Consider the following 27,461-nt stretch of genomic DNA (forward strand, 5'->3'; position numbering starts at 1 on the left):
AGATTTTGTGAGAGTTCTCCCATTATTTTAAAGCAGCAATCATTTACAGTACACTGCAAAATCAGATTGATTTTGCAATGGAAATGATTGGCACTTTAACAAATGAGAAAACTCCACCCAAGGGACGAGATGTAAGAGGGTGCAATTTCGTAGCTTCCCAACTTTTCATCCTGTCAGTGCGCACGCCCTAGTCTCACGCTGAAATTTGGGGGGGCGTGGCCTAGTCAGAAGTGGGCATGGACAGAGCAGAGTGCGTTCTGCGACTAGGATCCCACATTACTTCGCCCTATAGTAGCAGCTAAACATAGCTTCTAGAGGGCCAACTGCCTAATCCAATGTTTATAGTGCGCGCATGCGCGCTACATGCACTCCACTGATCGCAGCGCCGAGCAGCAGGCGGCAGCTACACATCAGGCACTGACTGATACCTCCCGCAAACTCCCCCCCCACCCACACGGCCCGCAGGACACTGTGGTCCGTGGGTGGGACATCGGGACAGGCCCTGGAATTCGGGACTGTCTCGCTAACATTGGAACGGTTGGGAGGTATGCAATTTTATAGGTGTCTAAAAAAAAATCTAATCTTCGGCAAATCGCAAATTGTAATAAGTCAGAATTTCCGAATTTGCATGCGATGTATGACGCTTTTTAGTAATGGATAAGTGCAGTTTTCAGACATGTGCATGTTTGCAGTAACGTGGATGTGAGATTTCTAGTAATGGGAGTGTGTGGATTAAAGTTATAATAAAAAAAATAACCTGAGGTTCTCCCGAGCATTACTAGCTCTGGGCTTATTGAGCCGGTCCTGGTTCCCCAAATACAGGGACAAAAAATTTGGAGAATCTCCCACATTTTAAGAAATCAGCACTGTGGCTGGTTCTAAAATATGGGGGACTCCAGTCTTTTTGTCCCCTATATTTTTGAAACCAAGGGGGACAGGGAGCTTTGGTGAAGTTTGGTTTAGGATCTCGTGTGTGAGTAATTGAATACGGTAGAATACATGTAACCAGTGGGGGGACTGGCAAAGCAACTTTTCAGGCTATGATCTTCTGGCAAGGAAGACTAGCCTTGCGGTTGCATTCATGATGGAGGATTGTGGTAGTGACAGCATGGATTAGAGGTTTAGCTGCCTTCATTACAGATATAAGATTAAGTGAAGCACAGAGTAAAACAGACAAATCCAACCAGGTGTACATTTATCTTACATAAAGCAGTATCTGGCGTGGGTGTCACCTCATCTTCTACATGATGGCATAAGTGTTTACCTAGAACCAAAGAAAGAATACAGGTAAATGAGCATCCTCAGGGCACCGCCGGTCAGTGCTGTCTGTGTATTACAGATTATGCTCTCATTTGATTTACGGATAGTTTATAAGATGTTGGTACTTACCTGTCCTGGGGAGAACAGCTACTATAGTGATCAGTGCAGCTAATGGAATGGCCACCAGCCCAACAGCGAGGATCAGGAGCACATATTTGCCTGAGTCTGGAATATAAAAAAGATAACAGATGAAACTTCTGTAAAGAACGCAGTAATCGGGTACGCTAGTGTGGTGCATGGTTTTGAACACCTAACCAGAATTCTCATTCATCCCAACAGCGTGCCATAATTTCCCTTCTCGGTGCGCCGGAAAGATGTCCCATTGCCGCAGATGGGGAGCGTGAGCATCTCAGACTCACCCGCATCTCGCCGGTGCAGGGGATTTATGGCACGCTTTATTGGTGAAGCGAATGTATGTCAATCGTCATACTGTCGAACTAGTGACTGGATCCCATTTAGTTGTCGGTTGTCTGTCTCATGTGCATAGAGGACGGGGGGGCTGTCAGTAACACTACTACAGACGGAGCCCCTTTCATTCAGCTCCAGCGCTCACCAGGGAGGTCTCCATCTGACTGGGACGCGTGAGCGTCTCACATACACGCGCATCCCAGTAACTCAGCGGTAGGGATTGGAAACCCTGTCCGTATCCGCTTCATGGAGATGGGCAAGGTTAGGGGGGTTGGGTGGGGGGTGCGGGGACTGAAATCAAATGATTTTTGTAATATTTTAACCCATGAAAATATATATTTTTTATATAATCTTTTTAATTTAACATTGCTTTCTTTGCACTCTTCTTTTTCAGTCACCAAGCACTTTTTCCGACGCGATTTTTGCCCCCTATGCAATGAAAGATCGTATAAGCACCATAAAGGGTGCTTTTAAGCACCCTAATGGGTGCTTACAATGTGAAATGCACCCCCACGCCACCCCCCACCCACTATAAACGTGAACCCGAAGCGTGGCGAGCGCAGCGAGCCCGCGTGGGGTGGCGGTACGCGTCCTCCGACCTTTTCATACCCCCACTATCCACGGCGGCGTGGAGTTGAGAATAGAAAGTGTGGCGAGCGCAGCGAGCCACCGAGCCCGAAGCGTGGCGAGCGCACGCGGATACCTTCACAGGTATCGGAGTCCCCTCGTGGGCTTCACAGGTATCCGCGTCCGCTTGCCACGCTTCGCACTTTCTATTCTCATCTCCACGCTGCCGTGGATAGTGGGGTTATGCATATTGACCCGCTTGCAGGCACCTTACTCTCAGGAACATAGTAAACCAGCTAACCTCATAAACATCAAGTGCCTCCCTTCATCCCCCAAATCACTAAAATATGCATTATGGAATGCACGCTCTGTTGGCAACAAATTAACATCCATCAATGACCTCTTATTTTCAAACAACTTCAATCTGCTGGCTATAACAGAAACATGGCTCTCACAATCAGACACGTCAGACCATCCCTGTCACACGGTGGTCTCCACTTCACACACACCTCCAGGCCTGGTGACAGCAGAGGAGGTGGGGTTGGAATATTACTATCCCAATCCTGCTGCTTTTGACACTGTTGACCACACACTTCTCATACAAACACTACAATCCCTAGGTCTTAAAGACACAGCCCTCTCTTGGTTCTCATCCTACTTATCTAAGTGCTCCTTTAGTGTTCATTTCTCTGATTCTACCTCTTCTTCACTACCTCTTTCAGTTGGAGTACCTCAGGGTTCAGTTTTAGGTCCTCTGATTTTCTCAATCTATACCTCATCTCTTGGCAAACTAATCAGCTCCTTTGGATTTCCGCATCATCTTTATGCAGATGATACTCCGCTCTCCCTATCCTCCACGGACCTGTCCCCATCTGTATTGAGCCTTGTCTCTGAATGCCTATCTGCTGTTTCATCCTGGATGTCATCTCGCCACCTCAAACTTAATATCTCAAAAACAGAATTAATTATATTTCCGCCGATAAATAGTAGTTATCAACCTGATATCTCTATTGCTGTTGAGAAGATGACAATCACTCCTACCTCTCAAGCTCGCTGCCTAAGTGTTATCCTTGACTCAGAACTTTTCTTTTTACCCCACATTCAATCTGTCTCAAAATCATGCCACATGCACCTAAAAATCCTATTCAAAATGTGCCCTTACCTTGCACAAGACACTGCAAAAACTCTAATCCATGCTCTCATTATCTCACGCATTGATTATTGCAATAGTCTCCTTATTGGCCCTCCCCAATACAGACTCTCACCACTACAGTCCATCATGAATGCAGCTGTGAGGCTAATCTTCCTAGACAGATGTTCATCGTCTGCAAAGCTACTCTGTCATTCACTTCATTGGTTACCTGTATTCTACCGTATTCAATAAAAATTATTATTATTTTTTTTTTATTCAATCTTTATTTATACATTTTTCATTAAAATCTTTTTACATATCTTTAACTTACACAATACATGATGTTATTTACATATTTCTCATTTAACCCCTTCCCGACGCAGCATGTTTTTGCCTTCCTGACAGAGGCCTTTTTTTCAAATCTGACATGTATCACTTAAGTGGGGATAACTTTTTTTTGCTTTTACTTATCCCAGTGATTTTGAGATTGTTTTCCCGTGACACATTGTACTTTAAATTAGTAGTAAATTTTGGTCGATACAGTTTTTTTTTTGTGAAAAATACCAAAATGTCGTAAAAAACTTGAACATTTTGCTATTTTCAAAATGTAAAATTTTCTGCTTGTGAGACAAATAATCATACCACTCAAAATAGTTAATAACTAACATAAACCATATCTAAACTTTATTATGACATCATTATTTCAAGCTCCTTTATTTTTTTTTGGACACTAGGGGGCAGCAGAGTCTAAATTTTACACATCACACATTAAAACGCTGTTTTTGGCTGTTCACGTTTGAACAGCCAATCACAGCGATCGCCGAACAGGGGGGGTATCGCTGCCCCCCCTGGGCAATGAGGGAGGATGTCTGCTGTCAGGGACAGCAGACATCGTCCCTCTGTCACCGCGTCTCTAGACGCGGTGGCACTTTAAAGTCATGACGTACATGTACGCCATGTGTCGGGAAGTACATCCCGGCCATGACGTACATGTATGTCAAATGTCGGGAAGGGGTTAACCATAAACATAGTTAATTCCCTGGGTGCTGCGATGTGCCAACCCTCACCGGCCTGTTTTGTTTTTACCTTTAGTTATTCTAAGTTTAGCTTGAGGTGGTTACTTTTTTTTTTTCTTTATTAATATAATTTATTATTGTTATTCATTGAGCTTCCATGCCCATTTTTCTATTCATACCTCCTATCAGTAACCCAGCTGAGGGTGGGTTAGTCCACCGCAGCACCGGTCCCACAATTCGAGTATAATATGCAAGTGTTACAGATCTTAATTCTTTTCTCCCTTCCTACCTTCCCACCCTACCCGTTATTCCCCAGGTTAACGTCGGTCTTATCAAAATCCTATCCAGTTTAGCTCACTTCACTCCATCTATTCCATATGAGGTGGTATTCTTAGGCGTGCGCACATTGAGTGTTAAGGGTGCACAGGCACCCCCTAATGCTGTGCCCCCACCCCACACTTATTGTGATAGTAATACCAGCGATACCTTTTACCAAAAGACTTTTGCTTTTTAGATCTGTATTACATTAAAATAATCGCCCATCAATCATGTGTGTTTTGCATTATTAATTGTATTACACCATTGTCATATCACAAAATATCTGTGTCATCCAGATATGATTTTGACTTTATTTGCACATACTGTTACACAGATTAATTAGAAGATTAAAACTGAAATAGGCAGGTTATAATGGTGTCAATGAGAGACATTTTATATTGTAGTGAGTGCACGCCTGATTGGCGGTGTTAGACAGACCCAATGGCGGTGTTAGCCATGCCCAATAGTTGGTGCTAGGCACACCGTTTTGACAGTGCACCCCCTAATAAAATGTGCTGCGCACACCTATGGTGGTATTTACTCTCCATTTCTCTGATGAGATACAGATGTCTCTCATGCCATTTAGTTTCTTGAACTAAAGCCTTTCAAGAGGCTACTTCTGGCCCTTCCTGTGCCATCCACTTCCGTGCGATACACACCTTGGCCAACATACATACATTATTGAAAAATTGCCGCACCGGTCTACTCAACAATCCCCCTTCATCTATGGCCAATATACACGCTCTAGGTGTACAAATTCCACGGGGAATTCCCTTCGTTACCAATGTATTTATGACCCCCACCCAGAATTTGGCCACGCTTGGGCATGTCCACAACAAGTGAAGGAAAGTTCCGGAGGGGTCCTGGCATTTGGGGAAATTGGTGTTATTTCTGCCACCAAATTTATGCAGCCGTTCCGGTGTCATATAGGTCCTGTATATTAAGAACAACTGAATCTGCTGGAAACGTACTTGGTTTGTGGCAGTTTTTACATTGTTCAATGCTTTACCCCACTCCTCCTCTGTAATGAGTCCCAGGCCCTCTTCCCATCTCCTCTTTATGTCTCCTAACCCCTCCTTATGCTTGTTGTTAATTAATACTTTGTAGCAGAAGGCAATTTCATGTCTAGCGGGGATTCTTTTTATTACTTTTTTCGTTTGAGACTCACATAGATCTAATTTATGGCCCTGAGATTGTTTCTCTAGGCCATGGGTCCTCAAACTGCGGCCCTCCAGATGTGGTGAAACTACAAATCCCAGCATGCCTTGCCACAGTTTTCCTATAAGGGAGTGTTAAAACTGTGGCAAGGCATGCTGGGAATTGTAGTTTCACCACTTCTGGAGGGCCGCAGTTTGAGGACCCATGCTCTAGGCCATGCCTTAATTGGATGTAACGAAATAAATGGGTGTTGGGAAGTGAGTATTCTAGTTTTAATGTTTGAAATGATCGCAGCTCATCCCCGTCATACAACTGCCCAATTTCCTTTATGCCCTTCTGTACCCAGGTTCTCTCCATTTGTAGTTCTTTTAATTCCCTCAAGGGATGAGCATTATGCAACGGGGTTTCTGGGTCTAATCCCTGGGTCTCAAGCAATTTTTCAACATGATTCCATACCCTAATTCCCTGTGCTATCATTGGTGGCCAGGTGCGTTTTAAATTACCGCTTAAATGCAGTTGTAGTGGGGTATGACCCAGAGATACCATCTCTACCAGTTCCTGTATCAACTCATGTTCACCCCCTTTCTGAATCCATTTTTTTAAATGGACCAGCTGGGCGGCCAGATAGCATAACCAGAAATCTGGAAGGGCCAATCCTCCTTCTCCCTTTCGCTTTGTTAAATTATTTTTCTTAATTCTTAATACCCCCCAGACTAAGGGGGGTATGCAATCTCCGTCGAGCATCTCCCGTGGAGGAGATGCTCGACGGGCCCTATTCAATGCTGTCTTCCCCGACAGCATTGAACAGGGTTTCCTGGCAGAACGAGCCCGACATCTCTAGCTGTCGGGCTCGTTCTGCCGAGAACAGCCGGGAAGTGACGAGCTGCCGGCTGCAGCTAGTCACTTCCCGGCCGCAACTCGCGGCCACGCCCCCTTCTCGCCGCTCGGCGGCCGGGACATTGAATCCCGACTGCCGAGCTCCAGGCGAGCTAACCGAGAGCGGGACAGGGGCACGGCTGTCGCGCTAGCTCGACAGCCGTGCCCCTGACATTGAATACCCCCCGAAGGATGATATTAGACCCCTTCAACTCCCAAAATATTCTCCGAGGGAGATATTGTGGGGTATGCCCCAAGATATACGCTATTTTTGGTTGGATAATCATCTTGGTCAGATTGACCCGACGTGTCATTGTCAGGGGCAATTTGCTCCATGTCTTTACCCTGGTTTTGACATATTCAATTTGTGGTGTTACATTAAGTATTTCAAAATTTTCTGTCTTCCTTGAGACCCATATCCCCAGGTACTGGAATTTATCAACCCATCTTAGGGGGGAATGTGTTATCTGACCCGGAGGGGGATTATCGCCAAGAGGGAGGACGCATGACTTAGCCCAGTTTATCTTAAAACCGGCATAATCTCCATATTCATTAATTATGTCTAGGACTATTGGCAGCACCCTGTGATGGTTATTGATAAATAGTAATATATCATCCGCGTATAGTGCAATGCGGTCTTCCCGTTGCCCTATTCTTAATCCTTCCACCTCCAAGCTACCTCTCACTATGCATGCCAGTGGTTCAATTGCAATTGCAAATAGTCCCGCTGACAACGGGCATCCCTGTCTTGTTCCTCTTCCAATCTCAAATCTTGAGGAAATATAACCATTGACAGATACCCTTGCCACCGGGGCTCTATACAACATTTTGATCCAATTAGTAAAGACTGGGCCTATCCCTATCCATTCCAGTGCTTGCCAAAGAAATTCCCACTCTATTGAATCAAAAGCCTTAGCGGCATCTAAGGCAACTACCACTGGGTTGTCACTATTGTGCTGAGGAGGTTTGGAGGTGGCAGTAAAGCTTCCTTAAATTGGTGGTGGTTGTTCTTCCCGGTATGAAAACAGATTGATCCGGGTGGATTATCTCGCTGATAACCTTATTCAATCTTTTTGCCAGTATTTTGGCTAGGGTTTTGATATCATTGATTAACAGCGAGATCGGGCGATATGATTCGGCTAGACTTAGATCCTTGTCTTTTTTTGGGATTACTACTATTAGGGCCTCTGTCATGGAAGCTGATACAGTTTTTCCAGCATAAAGCTCCAGAATTAATTATAGGAGCTTCAGCGAGAAGAACTTGCTATGTCTCTTGTACAGTTCCTGCGGAATGCCGTCCGTACCAGGGGCTTTACTGCCGGGAATGTCTCTTATTGCCTCTTCTATTTCGTCTAGGCTTATTGGGCCATCCAGCATGGCTCTAGACCATGGGTCTTCAACCTGTGGCCCTCCAGATGTTGTGAAACTACATGTTCCATCATGCATTGCCACATTTTTCCCTTTAAGAGCATGCCAAAACTGTCAGGGCATGCTGTGACATGTAGTTCCACAACATCTGGAGGGCCACAGGTTGAAGACCTGTGCTCTAGACTCTTCTGTTAATACTGGGTGGGCTATACCCCTAAGGTATCCACGGATTTCCTCCAGGACCTTACATTGCTGAGACGTGTATAGTTCTTCATAAAATTGCCTAAATCTACTGGCTATTTCAGGTGTATGTGTAAGTACCCCTCCTGCTTCGTCCTTAATTTCTGTTATAATATTCATAGAGTTCTCTGCTTTTACCAGCCCTGCTAAAAAACTCCCAGGCCTATCTCCCTCCATGTATCTGGTGTGTCCAGCAAATAGTTCTCTATACATTATCTTATCTTGTAAATGTTTGCGCCATCCCTCTTGGGCTTTAATCCAAACCTTCTTATATTCTTGGGTTTTCACTTGTGTGTATTGTAGTTCTAATCTTGCACAGTTTACCTCTAGTCTTTGTTCTTCCTTTTTATGACTTGCTTTTAGTTTGGCTATTTCTTTTATTAATGAGCCCCTGAGGGTTGCTTTAAACGTATCCCAAATGACCTCTGCTGATGCTGAACCCTGATTAAGTTTAAAGAATTCATGCCACTGGGGTTCAAGATTCTCATCCACTTTAAAATGAGTGAGCCATTTGGCGTTCAGTTTCCATAGGGAGAATCCCTTCTCCTGTCCTAGGTCCACACTAAGCTCTAACGGGGAATGGTCTGATATACCCCTTGTTAGGTAATGCACCCTACTTATCCTTGGCATCCAGTCTTTAGTGACAAGTGCCATGTCAATCCTAGAAAAGGTGTTTTTTGTACTGGAAAAATACGAGTATTTCCGTTCCCCCGGGAATCTTGTCCTCCAGGCATCAACTAACCCCATGTCTTTTATCAAATTTGCAAACCCATTTCCCCGGTTCCTACTACTTCCATCCTTATGTTCTTCATCTGCAAAGCTAGTCTGTCAGTCACTTCATTGGTTACCGGTATTCTACCGTACTCAATAAAAATTATTTTACTTACACACAAAGCCATAAACCAAACTACACCAACATACATATCATCTCTTATCTCAAAATATCTTCCAACACGACCTCTACGCTCCTCCCAAGATCTGCGTCTCTCATCCACACTCATTACTCGCTCCCATTCCCAACTGCAGGACTTTCTTTGGGCTGCACCCACTCTGTGAAATGCCCTCCCAAGCACAATAAGACTCTTCTCCAGTCTCCAAACCTATAAACGTTCCCTAAAAACTCATCTCTTCTGGCAAGCTTATCAAATTCCAGAACCAGTCACAGAACCTTGCATTCTGGAGGAATCGATGCAATAAAGAATACAGTATCTATCCTTATGTATCAATGCCTATTTCCCTATAGATTGTAAACTTGCGAGCAGGGCCCTCCTACCTTTTGCAGTTTGTAAATACCCTGTTTGTTGTATCACTGTCTCTTTTGTAAAGCGCAACGGAATATGCTGCGCTCTATAAGAAACTGTAAATAAATAAATAAATATTTTTTTATATAATCTTTTTAATTTAACACTGCTTACTTTGCGCTCTTCTTTTTCAGTCACAGGCACTTTTTTCAAAATTTCATGTAAAATATTATCCATACTGTCTTATAAGAAACTGCCAGATAAGATTTAAAATTTTTTGTAGAAACCTCTAAAAATAGAATTTAAGAAAATTCCACAAATGATGCCAATCAAACAGTGCCCGCCACATAAAGAACATTGTGGACATTCAAAGCACCAACAACAAGATGGCCACAGTTACCTAGACAACGAGGGACCGATCAGAGAGCAAAAGATCCGGCGGAAACAGAAGAACAGCGGTGACTTGTCACATCTGGCGGAAAAAGATGGCCGTGACACCGGAAGTCACAGACCGAAGCACCGCCCGGGAACCAGCATACTCAGATCCGCTACTCAACACCAAAGGGGACATTATAACTTATACATATTGCTTAACGATGCACACCTGGAACAACTCAATTATTAGAAGGGTATTTAAACCCTGTCATGCCTTGCAGTTATCTACACCTTGACAAAGATCCATAGATCGAAACGCGTTGGTGCTCACTGACCCGGCAGGAGTGGAGGTCCTCATCACCAGGACGACAGAGTATTCAGGGAAACAGGGCCCTGTTTTTCTTATTCCAGCTTTGTAACTGGACTCTTGAAATCCTAAACATGAGTAACCAATCACCTTTTTTTAACTTATTTTAAACTACCACTAATAAAGTGATTCCTTTATCATACTGTAGCTGACACCTGTGATCGTTATTGCCCAGAATGGGATTTCTGAGGACTGATGTGCCTGCATTATACCTACTGTACTCCTGTGAGTAAATTGAAAGGGGGGAACCCCCGACTTTATCACCATCATCTATGTATCCATTTTAACATGGTGCCAGTGTAAATTTTTCTGCGTTTACCATTTAAGAGGTCTGGTGTTACCCTATTTCCCTCTCAACCTCTTACTTGGCTGCTCCAGTGCAATTTTTCCTCTCCCCAATCATTTTATTTCCTGGTGTGGAGAGGCGGTGGCGACCGACGGGGACCAGCGGCGAGTTGTGCCCCCTTCCGGTGTCAGATGGCTGAGGCTGGCGATTCAATCGCCAGCCTCAGCCTGAATGAGCCCGGCTCCATCTGTATATAATTACATTATTACCTGGCGGAGGCTTGATGATAAATTTCCCTGTTAGGGACGCTGTGGAATCTGCAAAGAAAGAAAAATGACATGTAAGTATGAGAAATGCACCATGGACAGAGATAAGCCTCATACACACTGAGTGATATTATGGACAACACTGCTCAGAAAGGGGCTTCTGAGTGATATCGTTCACAATATCATCTATTGAGTACACTAAATATTGTTAACAATTAGCGGGCAACTTTTTGATGTCACTGAGCAGTATCTGTGACTGACATCATTAAGTGTGTACACACTATATCGTCCACCTGGGGACTATATCGGCCGCCTTCCTGTCTGTATCAGGCACAGCTCATTATACGTGAATGTGTGACCTGTTCTACCACCTGTCTTGCAGATTCATACCCTCCAACACGACCCATTACATTAGGTACAAAATGCTCTGTTCCTGGACTTCCCTGCCAGTGGCAGTTACAGAGGTTGGACTCCAGCACAGTCTTGTGTGTTTTTAGTCATAAATTAATATAAAACATAATAAGTTTGCAATACATCCACACTAGCCCAGTAATACAATGAAAATATTCGAAATATTCGAAACACAATTGTTTCAGCATCCTCAATTAAAGTCTCGTGCAGGTTCAAACAAACAATTATATGCCAAAAGGTATCAGTTCTGTGTAAGCAGAATTATAAAGATGTATTGCCAAGGGTTGTGTTTTTGCCTTGTCTATATAATAAGTTGAAGAGTTTGTGTACGTGTGTGTGTGCGTGTCCGTCGCATTGCGGACACACCGTGGCACTCAGAGACACCAAATTCAGCAACAAGATACCTCTGGACCCGGTGGTGTGCACCTCGAAGCCATTTTTGGGAAATTTCACTTAGAAACTTAAAAAACACCAAGTTGTAATTTTCCTTCATTGATGTTCTGGGGAAAAGATCGATGATCTGGGAAACCGTTTGCGAAGGAACAACTCCACACCTGATTTCATTGTTGTCATTGAGTATGAATGACACATTCTAACATTATGGTGAAGGCTTTAACCAATTAGGAAATAATTGAGGATATACATAGACCACACAACACAAACACACACACACAGTACACCACATACGCACACAACACACACATTTATACGTAGAGCACCTCACACACTTACACATTGGACAGATACACACCACACCACATGCAGTACAATACAAATCCATACACACTACAACACACACCCAAAAACAGTACAACAAACACACACACTTAAACATTGCCAGGATACGCAAAGCACACTACACACACATATATACGTAGCACACATCACAAACTTACACATTCGGCAGATACACACAACACTCACAGTACAACACACACCCACATTCACTACAACACACACCCAAAAACAGTACAATACACAAAACACACACACTTAAACATTGCACAGATACACACAGCACACTACACACACAGATTTATACATAGCACACCTTACGCACTTACACATAGGCCAGATACACACAACACACACACATAACATACCTCTAACAGCACAACACACACCCACTTTCACCACACACACCCAAAAAACAGTATGACACACACAAACCACACACTTAAACATTGCACAGATACACAAAGACACAACACACACATACTGTATAAACGTAGCACACACTTACGCATTGGACAGATACATACAATACAACACACACAACCACATACACTACAACACACACACACACACACAAAAACAGTACAACACACACAAACACACAGAACACAAAAAATAATTTGCCGTTTATTTAACCGTCTGTACCGGCAAATAAAAACTGTACCTAATGTACCGTTTCTACTTTGTTCCCCATATCCGTCTCTCCAGTCCTCCAGCCTGTCACTGCGCTCCCCGGCCAGTTGCACTGAGAAATCTTTGTCCTGGCCAATGCACCCATTGATCAATACAAAGTGGGTACACTGCACTCACCCTGTTAGTCAGTTGGATAGCAGGCACTGCTCTGCCTTAAGGGTTTCTCAGACTCTTTTGGTTAATAGATAATGTTTGGTCGATGGGCATGAGCGCTACATGCATTTGTTTGAATGTTATGAGTGTAAGAAGTTGAAGAATAAGACGGAGATGAAGATTTGTCACGTTATAGTGTACAATTTACTCAATAAATCGTGAAAAAAATATGTGTACATAGAAGTACAGTACAATCAAGAAATGAAAGTAGGATTAAAAAATAAATTCTGATTCAAACTGATAATTGTTTGGATGGCGGTGGGTTGCGAAACAAATCTATAGGTGGAGAGGGTATGGATGTTGTGGGCATAATTGGTGTTTGGTACACATACAGGGGGTCCCCAGTTAATGAGAAATTCTCACTACAGTGTCACCGTAGGGGGATTTACAATTGGGGTTTAGGTGGTCTTTTAGGGACCCCTTTACAATCCCGTTGGTCTCTTCTCCTGGAGCCTACGGTCTCCCTCAGTGATTGACTATCATTAAGGGAGACTGTAAGCTCAAGGAGAAGAGACCGACAGGATTGTAAAGGGTCCCTAAAAGACCACCTGGACCCCAATTGGGAATCCCCCTATGGTGACACTGTGACCATGACACTGTAGTGAAAATCCCATCAATTGAGGGCCCCCTGTAGGTGTAACAAACACCAATTATGCCCACAATATCCATACCCTCACCTATAGATTTGTTTCACAACCCACCCCATCCAAACAAATATCAGTTTGAATCAGAACTTATTTTTTAATCCTACTTTCATTTCTTGATTGTACTTCTATGTACACTTACATTTTTTTCACGATTTATTGAGTAAATTGTACACTTTGTAATATGGCAATTCTTTTTCTCAGTCTTATTCTTCAACTTCTTAAACTCCAAACCTTATCAATGCACCCATTGATGATTGTGATGGCTGGATCAGTGGATTGGCCCGGAGGGTGTAGGGAAGAATATGGCCCATCGCACCCATTCCCAGTGGTGCATTACAGTGGTGCAGAAAATTTGCGTCGCATCATGACATCATGTGGCCAGGCCCGTGGACCTGCTCCCACACTCAGGGGCTGCCCCACTGTTTGGTAGAGATGCTCGGTGCATGTGCTTTACAGATCCCCAGACCTCAGAGACTGCTGCAGGCAGGTTCGGTGAGGGGAGTGGCAGGGAGCAGTGAATTTTTAATTAATTATGGCGCGGTAAGTAACGCCCACCCCGGACCCCACGCACTCAGCGCCTGTAATTACACACCCTAGAAACTGTACCATTGAAAGTATAGAAATTGAGGCGTGGACATGTCCCTTTCTGATTTTGTACCGATTTCTGACCCTCAGATGTTGGAGGATAGGTCATTCAGTAGCTGCTAAATCTCAGGAGTGGATGTGGAATTCATCAACACATACAATTTTTCAACTCAGGAGCGTTATGTTTCAAACAACAACACCACACCTGATTTCATTGCCATCATTGAGTATCAATGCAAACACATTCTAACATTATGGTGGAATCTATAAAAAATTACAATCTTAGGTCTTTGTCACAGCATACTGTAAGATGACATTTTTCAGCAATTTTGGAAATAAAGAAACCCCAAGGTTTTCCCGGGCAACGCCGGGCGGGTCAGCTAGTTTTAGAATAAACAGAGCCAAAGTTTTCAAAAATGGACAATAAATGGATAGCATCGCTCAAATTTTTGGACACTTATAGACCAATTGGACTGATTTTACTGATGTAAACAGAAAATTTATTAAAAAGGTCAGTGACCAGTTATGAGAAATAGACAATAATAATAAAACAAAGTAAAATAAATGTCCCAATAATATATGTATTTAGAGGGATATTTTTTAAAGATTTGCTAGTGCACTAGACTAAAAAAACGTTCAGTACAATTCCTGGTTAGTGCTTGGTTCCTATGCATTCCTTTTTTGCCCTTGGTAAAGTTTTTGGTGATAGGATAAAGTTAGTACATATTTACCATCCACCTTAAATGTAGCACAGTCCCGCTCTGATGTTTGCCTCCTTGACCGATGCAGTTGACCTGGTTCTGTAAAAGGGGTCCAGTCCACCGATGGAGGACAGATGGTGTTGTTAGGTTCCAATGCAAAGCTCTTGTGCTGGTGGAGAGGTATAATCTGGCATTGGGACTGGTTCACATACCTCCCAACTGTCCCGCTAAACGCAGGAACATGCCAGTTTTTGGGGACGTTCCCGTGTCCCTCCCACGGCCGTCAGTGTCCCACTGCGGGGGAGGGGGGCAGTTGGGAGTCCCCCCTCAATCTGACAGAATAGACGCTGTGCGCATTCAGCGGTGCAGTGGCTTAAAACAGGGTGCGGCCCTTTTTGGGCCCTTGCGCCCCTATTCTTACTTTTAAAAAGTTGGGAGGTATGCAGGGCTGCCACTAGGAATTTTGGGGCCCGGGACGGATTTAAAAGTCTGGACCCCTGCAGGATACCGGCGGCCAATTAAAATGCAGCACCAGCTGGTGAGCCAATCAGAGCTTGTGTACATACAGCAGCTCTGATTGGCTAATGGTACACAAGCTCTGATTGGCTCAAAAGCCGGTGCAGCATTTTAGTTGGCCGCCAATTAAAATGAAGAAGCAGACAGCACAGCAGAGGCAGTCGGGTGGTTACGGTGGGCAAAATCAGCTGCCAGGGCCCTTCAAGAGGCCGGGGCCCGGGACGGCTGTAGCCACAGCATCCCCCTGTCAGCGGCCCTGGAGGTATGGGTTCAGATGGGTCCGAGGCTTGGAATTAAAGATTTAATGTAACCCGGTATTTTGCGTTAAGTAAAAGATACACTGACGCGTTCCGCTGTATCAAACGGCTTTATCAAAGTATATGAGCATGTTGTCACCAGTGCGACTTAGATACTAGATAAGTGATAATTGGTCACATGATACCAGGTCACATATTACATGGCATACCCTAATTGGTCCAATTATTTTCTAGGGCACTCTTCATATGCAGCACAGATGGTGTAATGGTTAACACTGTGTGTGTTGTGTACTTTATGTCATAAAAATAAATGCTCCCATATGATATATACAGATGCCGGGGTTAGGGGCATAGAGTAATTATACCACTGACTTCCGGGTCCAGGACATCAGGATCCGCTAATTGGCCGTGAGGGCCATGTGATATTGAGCATCATCGCCCATGTGACCATAACATGGACGTCATTATAGGAAGTACGGCAACAACATGGATAGTGGGTGCCGGTCACGTGACGCAGGGCGCCGGTCACATGAGGGTGCCGCAGTACCCACACAGAAGGGTGCAATATAGCTAATTAATACAGTAATGCCTGTGATAGGCTGATAAAGACATGTGACCACCATACTACGTTTTCATTGGTCCACTAACACTGGTAAATAGGGTCCAAATGAGGCTATCTGGTTGGCCTTGACAAAGCTGTTAAACAGTGAAACGTCTGCGCTGCGTTGGCACTCTGTCTGTCCTTAAGATGTCCATTAGCCCAGATTATAGGAAGTAGAAAAAATGTTTTGCTCAAAATGTTTTGTTAGAATTTAGGAATCAGACTCTGACAATGAGTGGTGCATTATATATGTAACAGCACACTCCAGCAGCACAGTGCAATCAGATTAGGAGAAGGGCTCTACTAGATACAATATATCTTCTTTATTAGAGAATTAAATTACGCCCTATACAAATCACTATATAATTGTGGTCAAGTTGATATACTCAGACTGACCAGAAGAGGGCGTCAATAGATCATATATCTGATAAATAGAGATCTTAAAGCCCACAAGTAACTATTATACTTTGTAACATCCTCTGATCACTTTACCCTGTGTCAAGAGGCTAAGCAGCATTATATTATAAACTGCAATACCGTGGCAACAGGTTGTAACACCAGAGTCTCCTTTTTTGTGGAACAACACCAATAGCAAAATTCATTTTTCCTTCAGGGCCACATAAAATGGACATTTCTTTGGGACAGACATCTGTGTAAATTTTAAAACACAATCATTTCTTTCTTCGAACACACTATATGTATCTGTGTATGTATTGTATGTGATTTTAACTTCTTCAAAAATTTCAGCTGTTTATGTAAGTTCCCCTATTCTGATATAGGGAATATTAGAATAAAACTAATAAGTTACATTTTAAATAAATACTTTCAGTGCGTTCCCGCAAACAGTCCTTTCCTTCTTTGCCTGTAATATGTATATACCCATGCTGTAGGGAACAGCACCCCCGACTCTGATAAGAAAAAGTTATTTTGGGGCCTCCTCACCCTGTTTTGAAACAGGGACCTACTAATCTACTAGGTTGTGCGAACACTAATTAACTCCTCATTGAGTAGAACCCTATGGACACATCTCTTATATATTTGGCTACATCTGTCACTCAAAGTGTGTCTGGAGCTGTAACGCTGGGTTGTGGACTTCCAGCTTAATTTATGATTGTCATCACCTGTTTTAAACAGGGTAATTGATAAGAAAGGTGTTTAAGCACAGGTGATGGTAATCCATAAATTAAGAAGAAGGTCCAGAAACAGAGCAATGTGTCCCTCCTGGAGAGGGTCATGTTGGGAGGTATGCACCTCCCTCCCTCCCCCCCCCCCATTCACGGCATCCCCACGATTAAATGGCACATGCAAAACACTGACATGGCTATGGTCGACAATGAAAAAGGTTGACAAGATTTATTTTTCACTTTTTCAATGTTTTCATATTCATTCTCATGTGTCGACATGGACACCAATGAAGTGCCACAATTATGTCAACATTTACATGTGTTGACCTTTCTGTGTTGATTTTTTCTTGTGGCGATTCGCGGCACCCCCGCGACCCCCCTCCCGCGATTTGCAGCACACCCCCCGCAATTCGCGGCACCCCCGGTGACTCCTGCGATTCGCGACCCCACCTCATGACACCCCCCTCCTGCAATTCGCGGCACCCCGCGACCCCCCTCCCACGATTCACGCCAACCCCCCGGGCCCCCCCTCCTGCGGTTAACGGTGCCCCCCACGACCCCCCAACCGCGATTCCCCACCCCTGACCCCCCCTCCTGTCATTGCAGCAACCCCCCGCCCCGGCGACCCACCCTCCCGCAATTCACTGCAACCCCCCGCGCCCCCCCTCCCACAATTCGCGGCACCCACACCCCCCCGCGACCCCCCCTCCCGCAATTCACGGCGTCCACCCACGTCCCCTCCTCCCGTGATTCACGGACACCCCTCACCTCCTCCCCCCACCCCCGCGCGCGATTCACGGCAACCCCAGGATTAAATGGCACATGCAAAACACTGGCACGGTTATGGTCGACAATGAAAAAGGTTGACATGAGTTTTTGAAGATTTATTTTTTTTGAATGTTTTCATATTCATTCTCATGTGTCGACATGGACACCGATGAAGTGCCACACTTATGTCAACATTTACATGTGTTGAACTTTCTGTGTTGATTTTTTCTTGTGGCGATTCGCGGCACCCACCGCGACCCCCCTCCCGTGATTTGCAGCACACCCCCCGCAATTTGCGGCCCCACCCCGTGACACCCCCCCTCCTGCGATTCGCGGCACCCAGCGACCCCCCCTCCCACGATTCGCGCCAACCCCCCAGGCCACCCCTCCCGTGGTTCACGGTGCCCCCCACGACCCCCCCTACCGCGATTCCCCACCCCTGACCCCCCCTCCTGTCATTGCGGCAACCCCCCGCCCCCGTGACCCACCCTCCCGCGATTCACTGCAACCCCCCGCGCCCCCCTCCCACAATTTGCGGCACCCACCCCCCCGCGACCCCCGCCTTCCGCAATTCACGGCATCCACCCACGACCCCTCCTCCCGTGGTTCACGGACACTTCTCACCTCCCCCCCACCCCCACGCGTGATTCACGGCAACCCCAGGATTAAATGGCACATGCAAAACACTGGCACGGCTATGGTCGACAATGAAAAAGGTTGACATGAGTTTTTGAAGATTTATTTTTCTTTTATGGAATGTTTTCATATTCATTCTCATGTGTCGACATGGACACCGATGAAGTGCCACACTTATGTCAACATTTACATGTGTTGAACTTTCTGTGTTGATTTTTTCTTGTAGCAATTTTTTTCCAGTGATAACTATGAACTATGTGCACGTCAACCTACACATCATCAACCAATTCTTTGTATAATATATAACACCTGTTCTGTTTTACTGTAGGTGTTTTAAGTCAGACCTTTTACTGCTACTATTACTGTTTATGTAAATGCATTCTGAATGACAGCAACATCCTACCATCCTTCTACAAGAATATATAACCAACTAGGTGATTCATCGCGCCCCGTGCCCCCCCTCCCGCAATTCACGGACCCCCCGCACACCCCCCCTCCCTCGATTCGCAACCCCCCCTCGCGCAATTCACGCCCCCTCCCACGCTTTGCGGACCCCCGCCATCTCCCGCGATTCGCCGACACCTGCGCCCCCCCTCCCTTGATTCACAGCACCCCGCGCCCCTCTCGCAATTCACGGCACCCCTAAGCCCCTCTTTAGTACCCCGTATACTCACACACCCCTATCACTACCCAGCTTCCTGCTCTCCTGAACCGTAACTTCCACCACTGGGGAGTCGCTGACGCTGTTTTGCCCACATGCCCCTATCATGCCTCATAGCCCAGCCTCCTGCTCTCATGCACCCAAACTCCCACCCAGTAGGAGGAGACACTGACTAAGGGCCACCATCCTGTACTGCCACGCTGGACCCTCACCCACTGGCAGAAGCTGCACAGTATCTCCCACCCTCCTCTTTAGTCCCCCTTATGCCCACACACCCCTATCACTACCCAGCCTCCTGTTTTCCTGTGTCGTGACCTCCGCCAGTGGGGAGCCGCTGACTCAGAAACACCCTACTATACTATTGCACACACACACCTAAACAACATGCACACACAGCCCCCCCCACACCCACAAATGTCACTGTAACATCCACACTATCAATGTACATCTTACTCTGTAACCGCTTTTTAATTAAACAAAACAATACACACCCCCTTCCACATCATATGCTCTCTATTTAACACATTTCACCTATAACTCAAGTTGCAATACAGGCATCTTTCATACAATTCTAACCATCTTTCTCATATGCAAATGTTCACAAATTAAGGGGGCGCAGCCCCTTACGACGGTGTGAAGAGCGCCCGTAGGGCGCGATGAATCACCTAGTAGTATATTACTTGTGAATTACAGTTTTATTACCTTTCGAAACGGGTTTAATGTGAATGGTACGAAAACGGTAATATACTGTTTACAACATGCAGTGGGAAAGGGGTTTCAGGCTAGACACATTTTAAAGCCCCATTTAACAATACCGGTTCTTTAAACGTTTTGGCAGTGTGAAAGTGGGATTACTTTGCCAGAACTGCCAACAAAGAAAGGCTATGTAAGGGCGTTGCTTTGTAAATATAAGCCATGGACTCTGTTATTGCTGCCGTGAGTCAATAGAGAGCTATCTGATATCCCTCTGTTTACAGGAAATGTCACTGTTATGTCTGAAATAGCTTATTGCAAACTACACCTGTTGTAATGAAATAGCTTATCGATCTGCACTATACAACACCAAAGTCTGAGGTAAAAGTCCCCTGGAACCATTGATCTGAAAAAACAACAGCCTACATGTATCTCTTGAATGAGAATAACAGAGCTGCACAGTGCCACAGTACATGTAGAGGCAGGTGTACTAAAGTAAATGGAGATATGTATGTATGTGTGGGGGGGGGGGTGGCCCTGCATTGCTGGCCGTCAGCAGAGCCGTCCGGTAAGCGGGGCCTGGCCTAGAAATCAGTACGGGCCACACAATTTCTAGTTGCAGCCCTGCCAGCCACTGACCTCACTGAAGGCCACTGCTTGGAGTTCGTGCTCCAGGAGCCAAAATCTGTAGGGTCTCCAACTGCCCATTGTAAGTATAGATTACTAAGAAAGAGAATGGTTTGTCATTCGGTGGTGCACCAGTTACAAGAAAAAAGTAATAAAATATACCTTTTATTAATTATAAATTTAAAAGCTGCGAAATATGACAAACAACATGTAACATAAACACAAGTGAATACAGTGCAATTAAAAAGGTATATTTTATGACTTTTTTCTTGTAACTGGTGCACCACCCAATGACAAACCATTCTCTTTCTTAGTAATCTAGCATTAACCCTTTTGTCCATGGTAGCACACCTCTAATACCTATGAATACACCCATATAATCAATATAGTAGGGGGCCAACCCATCTCATATTACATTTAGCCTTCCAGTCTTGTGCAACAAATCCCCTACTCCTAGTTCATTGTAAGTATAGGAAAGGGGGCGTGACCACAAGTAAAGCCATGCCCCCTTTCCTATACTTACAATGGGCAGTTGGAGACCCCAAAAAAGGAAAACAGGGAAAGCAAGGATTTGTCCTGGTGTGGTGCACCAAAAGAAGAAATTTTATACATAAAATTTAACCTTTATTAATTTATATTTAGAAGCAAGCGAAATTAAAAAAAAAAAAAACACAAATAGACAGACACAAGCAGGGCCGGCGCTACCCGCTCAGCAGAGGATGCAAAGCATGTAGGCGCCGGGCAGGAGAGGCGCTGTCCCTGCTGTGCATCCCCTGCTGTCTGTCTCTGTGGCTGCCGGCTGCTACTGCTGCGCCTGTCACACTTAATGACAGGACAGGAAGCAGATCCGAGGCACAGAGCTCCCTCCGCTCCAGGCTCCTACCTAAACATCAGATCAGGCCAGGTCAGAGGTCAGCAGTGCTCAGCACGCAGCAGTAGTATGTGCGAAAAGGGGCGGGGCTAATCGGCCAGAGGGGGCAGGGCTACACAGAACCGAAGGGGCGGAGCTATGAGGGAGCAAGAAGACTGAAGACACAGGAGAGGATGAGCAGCTGCCAGGAGAGTATGTCGGCAACTGGTGTGAGCACGTCTATAGGCACTACTAATGTCGGCAAGTGCTGTGAGCATGTGTGTAGACAGCGCTACTAATGTCGGCAACTGATGTGGGCACATCTATAGGCAGCACTACTAATGTCGGCAACTGGTGTGGACATGTGTGTAGGCAGCACTACTAATGTTGGCAACTGCTGTGAGCATGTGTGTAGACAGCGCTACTAATGTCGGCAACTGCTGTGAGCATGTGTGTAGACAACGCTACTAATGTCAGCAATTGGTGTGGGCACGTCTATAGGCAGCACTACTAATGTTGGCAACTGGTGTGGGCACGTGTATAGGCAGCACTACTAATGTCGGCAACTGGTGTGGTCATATGGTTACACAGTGCTGCTAATATCGGCAACTGGTGTGAGCACTATGTTGATAATACAGAAAATCAACGAATCAATAAATCTATGCTTTTATTATGTTCTGTTTTTCTGACTGCTGCTATTATTGCTGCAGATGACTTTAGCTTGTTGCACACTGTACTATTCACTGCGTATGAGGCCTTCCCTTTGCGCTAAACAGTTATAATACTGTATGTTAAGAGCAGCAGCCATTTTGTTGAACCATGACTTGCATAATAATATTACAAAATGGCTGATCATTCAGAACAGTGCTGTAAAAGTGATTTCTTATAAGAATTGTTTTTGGTTTTAGAAGCTTAAGAATGTGATGTTGACAGTATAATAGAACAAGGACAGACACCTAGACTCCACAAACTGAATAATATGGAAACAAGGCCACACATGCGTAGACCCACAAGGCCACTGAAGTTGGGTGTTGGGTTAATTATGACATCATGATTGAAAGCAGAGCTTGCCAATAAGACTCAATGCTTATGAGTAATTAATTAATTAATGTGATAAAGGTTTAAATATCAGAGTGATAGAAGGAGGAAGAAAGGCAGTTGAGGAAGAACCAGCAGGCACGGGGGGGCTGGAGGTAATTATGAAGGAGGTTTAATCATGGCTGATCACTGTCCTTGAAAGGTGTCCATTTTGATTTGATTTATAATTACTGTTTAAGTATTAGCTAATCAATTGTATGTTTCTTGTGTTAGTCTGCATTTGCAAATACCTGTAATGAAGCTATTCTTTAAGTAAAGCATTGTCATACCTTTTATAATAAGGTTGTGTGGGTGTGCAATCATTTCAGCGTTGCCGTTATATTTAAAGGTAATAAAGTAAATAAATTTGGTTTGGGTTATTTATCATATCTAAGCTTATCAGATAAATATCCGCTTTATCAATGTATAAGCAGAGCAACTACTTTTGGCAACTTGTGTGGGCGTTATGAATAAGCAGCCCTTCAAATGTGGTCATATGCAGGAGTTCTCGGGGCATTATGTGTGTCAATATCATATGGGCATTATGGTGCATGGCATATTTTGTAAGGGGAATTAGGGTGTGTGGCATAATGTGTAATGGGCATTATAGTGTGCTGCATATTGTGTAAAGGGCATCATGATGTGTGGCATAATGTATAATTTGCATTACTGTGTGTGGTATAATGTGTAATGGGCATCATGATGTGTGGCATAATGTATCATTTGCATTACTGTGTGTGGTATAATGTGTAATGGGCATTGAGGTGTGAAGCATAATGTGTTATGGGGATTACGGTGTAATTGGTACTTTTATGTGACCACACCGCTTCCTCATGAAGCCACGCTCCTACATTTTGCGTGCGCCTACAGTGCAAACTCTCTCTTTTTTTTTAACTCATGACACCAAAATTGTGCTACTATGTGGTGTAATTTGGAGTGGGACTACTATTGTGTGGCCATTCCCCTTGCTTGTGAGATCACACGTTTTTCTTTTGGTGTGCGCTGTCCCTTTGTAAAGTTTGGGTGGGCGCAAATTTATAGTTTGCAGGAGGGCGCCGAACCCCCTAGCACCGGCCCTGGACACAAGACAAATAAAGTGTGTTAAAACATAACACGTGCGGGCGTGTTATGTGTGTTTCAAACTGTAAGTGTACAGTATCAGAATCAGACAGGCTCCATTATTTCTCAATCTGGGAATTTATGGGATTCCCTTGTGCAAACACAATTTTATTATATCGGCTAATAAAGCTCCACAATGTTTGTGCTATAATTATTAAAGTAACGATTGGCAACAATAAGTACAAATTGTATCCAATGTATCAATCCCCAGATTGGTTACACTGCATAGGCTTTGTTATACTATAAATGTCCTCAAACCTGAGGATGGGTTGTAAATAATTTGGTCTCACACAATATGAATTGAGTATGGGGTAATTATAATATATTTTTATTCCCTCTTATTGCATGAAGCTTGCTTACAAGCAGAGATAGGGCCTTATTCTAGTTCACTCTTTGTGACAAAATCTTTCTTAGATGGACAAAACCATGTGCACTGCAGGTGGGGCAGATGTAACTTGTGCAGAGAGAATTAGATTTGGGTGGGGTTTTACTTCAAAGTGAGATCTATATTGCAGTGTAAAAACAAATCAGCCAGTATTTACCCTGCACAGAAACAAAATAACTCACCCAAATCTAATTCTCCCTGCACATTTTACATCTGCCCCCCTGCAGTGCACATGGTTTTGTCCATCTAAGAAGGATTTTGTCAGAAAGAGTGAACTAGAATAAGGCCCATAGTGTGGTAGACCAGTGGGAGACAAACTGTCTGGTGTGTGGTCAGGTACCTACAGCAGATATAAATTCTCTGCTGATGTCCTCCTGTTACAGCCAGTGTAGTTCTGTCCCCACGTAAGTATATGCGGTTATAGTATAAGTTACACACAGATAAGATATTGCAATATGTAATTCTGCACTAATCAAGAGCCAGATCGGCTAGTACTGTGTGTGCCTTATACCAAGCAGAGCACTGGGCAGCAGGCTGCATGCACGTTGCAGAGATTCCCCTGGGTACATAAAGCACATTTAGATAAGACAGTCTACCTTTGTACTGGCAGAGAGCCAGATTGTAACACGGAGCAGGCAGAGCCCTGAAATGTGTTACAATGTATAAGTACTGCACTGATCAATGCCATCATTAATACAAACTCTTATACCTTAACCCACAGTCTTGTGCGATTGCACCCAACCTGTATGACCCCCCAAAAAGGTTCAGGCAATAAAAAAACAGTACTGTACCTGTCAGAAAGGTACAGTTGGAGGGTATGGTAATACTGACCTGTTTCTGCAGTGGGCATTATGTTTTCCTCCCCCTCCTGCACTGGAATAGTCAGCAGAGTCAGTGCTGCTGCAGAGCAGGACCTCTGCTGTGAGTCTGCAGTGTGGAATGTGTGCTGTGTGGAGATGAAAGCAGCGTAACTACAGTAATGGGAGTGGTCGGTGACTTCTACTTAATTTCGATTCAGCATATCCTGACTCTTTTATGGTATACATCACGTGACAGTGGCACCAGTCATATGAGACAATGCAGCTGCTTCCTTGTAGATCATATTTCCCGGGAGCGAGCGGGACTCCCGGCTGGTCTTCGCAAAGGATGACGTCACACTCTTGTGAGTCCTGCTGTGCTACCATCACCAGGGTAGTAACCTGTGTGAACAGGACAGCTACGTAGATACATGTGTCCTTCCATCTAATGCTGTGTACACACGGTCCAATTTCCTTTCCGATCGGCATCGGATCAATGCATCCGATGTTGATCTGATCCCGATGCGCGTTCACGTATCGGAAGCCAGAAAGTCTTGGCTGCCTTGTCTATATAGTGCAGATCTGCACTATATAGTCAAGATTGGATGCAAATCGGATGTGCCTTAAGATCCTATCCACGATCCTATCTGATCAGATCGTGGATAGGATCTTAAGGCACATCTAACGTGTGTACACACCAAAACATTAGTATGCTGTAATAGCGCTATACACAGGATTAAGCTGGAACAACCACAATATGCTGCACGGCCGAGCAGGACCAAATATGAATAGCGATCACTGGGTATAATTAATAGAAACTCGGTGACAGTCTGTGCCGGACGGCCGTGAATCACAATGCATAAAAAGTGGGATATGTTTAGCAGGAAAGAAAAGTGGGGAATATATTAAAATGAGGTATATAAGGAGGATATATTTAGCAGAGAAGCATAGGTGGTGAAAATACGAATAGACACAAAGTTCTAATTTTAGAGCAGGAAAATTTAGCAGAGAAGAAAAGACTGAATACACATTGAAGAGACATCCCTATCCATATATAAAGAAAGAAAAATTTAGCAGAGCAGTAACGATGGGTGAAAAATACATTTAGACGCAGACAATATTTCTAAGAGAAAGTCAGAATATTTAGCAGAGAAGTATAAGATAGAAACTAGTAGATTGGAAGGAAATAGTAACAGGAGCCTCCATTATCTCCAAGGGAAGAGGGTAAAAGCCGGAAATTATAGTAAATGCAGTGAAAAAGCCGGAAATCATAGTACGGTAAATGCATTGAAAAAGACAGAAACCATGTACAGTGTATTAGAAAAGCCGGAAATCATAGCAAATGCAGTGAAAAAGCTGGAAACTATGTAAAGTGTATTAGGAAAAGCTGGAAATCATAGTAAATACATGTAAAGTATATTAGAAAAGCCGGAAATCATAGTACATGCATTGAAAAAGCCGGAAAAGGCAGCGACCTTACCTAACAGTTGGATTTTGATAATATTTATGCAAATTAGCTGACATAGGTTCGTGACCCTATACAATAAACGGGATGCGGTCATCTATTAGAATGAACTTAGGTCTACAGTCATCAGGTCGACCCCACTAGGTCGACTGGCAGGAAGGTCGACCTGACTTAAGGTCGACATGGGCCAAGGTCGACATGACTTAAGGTCGAATTTGCATAAAGGTCGACATGAGGAAGGTCGACTGGTCATAAGGTCGACATGGGGTTTTTCACTGTTTTTTGAGCCGACATGTGCCGACAGGCGGTATTTCATGCCCTACCATCCACTAGGGCGTGGAGGAGGTTATTAAAGCTGTGGCGAGCGAAGCGAGCCACCGTGCCCGAAGCATAGCGAGCGATGCGAGGGTCCGATTCTCATTGCCAACTGTGTCCATGTCGACTGTGTCGACATTCGGATCAAAAAAGAAAAGAAAAACCCAGGCTTTTGATCCTCCCCATGGCACCTGTGATTGGAATGTCTATTGCAGACGCTGGTTCCCTCCAGGCTTTTTGTGATACAATGCCGGCTTTGAGCTATCAGCGTAGCGAGTTCCTTGTTGGTGCTTTTCTATTTTGTAAAATCTCAGGGGTGAGCTGGATAAGGTCAAGTAAGATAAAATATTGTAGAATAAGGGTGACCACATCCACCCACCACTGGATCAAAATAGTAACTCCTGCATAGATAGCTCCTGCACGGACTGCCTCTCACATAGAAATCTACTTGTCTACACTGCTGGAAGCCGGAACCAGGGCTGCAGTGGAGGATAACAGAGCTTTCCAATGACCTCCATGCCATTAATTATAAGAGAGAGGACGGTGAGGATGGGAGTGGAGGTACTAACTTGTACCTGCTTTTCCCACCCCGTATCATCCCTTGTGGATATTTAACCCTGGGATGCTGGATTATATGTATTTTATGTTTTTTAAAGGAACTTTGTTTTTTATCATTAATTTGCTTTTTTAAAACAAAATAAAATCCA

At 44.4% G+C, this 27,461-nt stretch overlaps 1 protein-coding gene across 1 annotated transcript in view; it reads right to left on the bottom strand.

The window, feature by feature from the left end:
- LOC146009365 (C-type lectin domain family 2 member A-like) overlaps nt 1-25,141 on the bottom strand; it is a 48,878-nt gene extending 23,737 nt beyond the window's left edge. The window contains exons 1-4 of the mRNA XM_083149665.1: nt 25,009-25,141; nt 10,942-10,989; nt 1,390-1,485; nt 1,205-1,264 (exon numbers count right to left, since the gene is read on the bottom strand). Of these exons, the coding sequence (XP_083005791.1) occupies nt 1,205-1,264; nt 1,390-1,485; nt 10,942-10,989; nt 25,009-25,027 (223 nt within the window). The 5' untranslated portion in view covers nt 25,028-25,141. The remainder of the gene's footprint in view (nt 1-1,204; nt 1,265-1,389; nt 1,486-10,941; nt 10,990-25,008) is intronic.
- Between the last annotated feature and the right edge of the window lie 2,320 nt (nt 25,142-27,461).

Source organism: Crinia signifera, chromosome 6 (assembly GCF_055691185.1).
Source record: "Crinia signifera chromosome 6, ASM5569118v1, whole genome shotgun sequence".
In the NCBI taxonomy this organism is placed as follows: domain Eukaryota; kingdom Metazoa; phylum Chordata; class Amphibia; order Anura; family Myobatrachidae; genus Crinia; species Crinia signifera.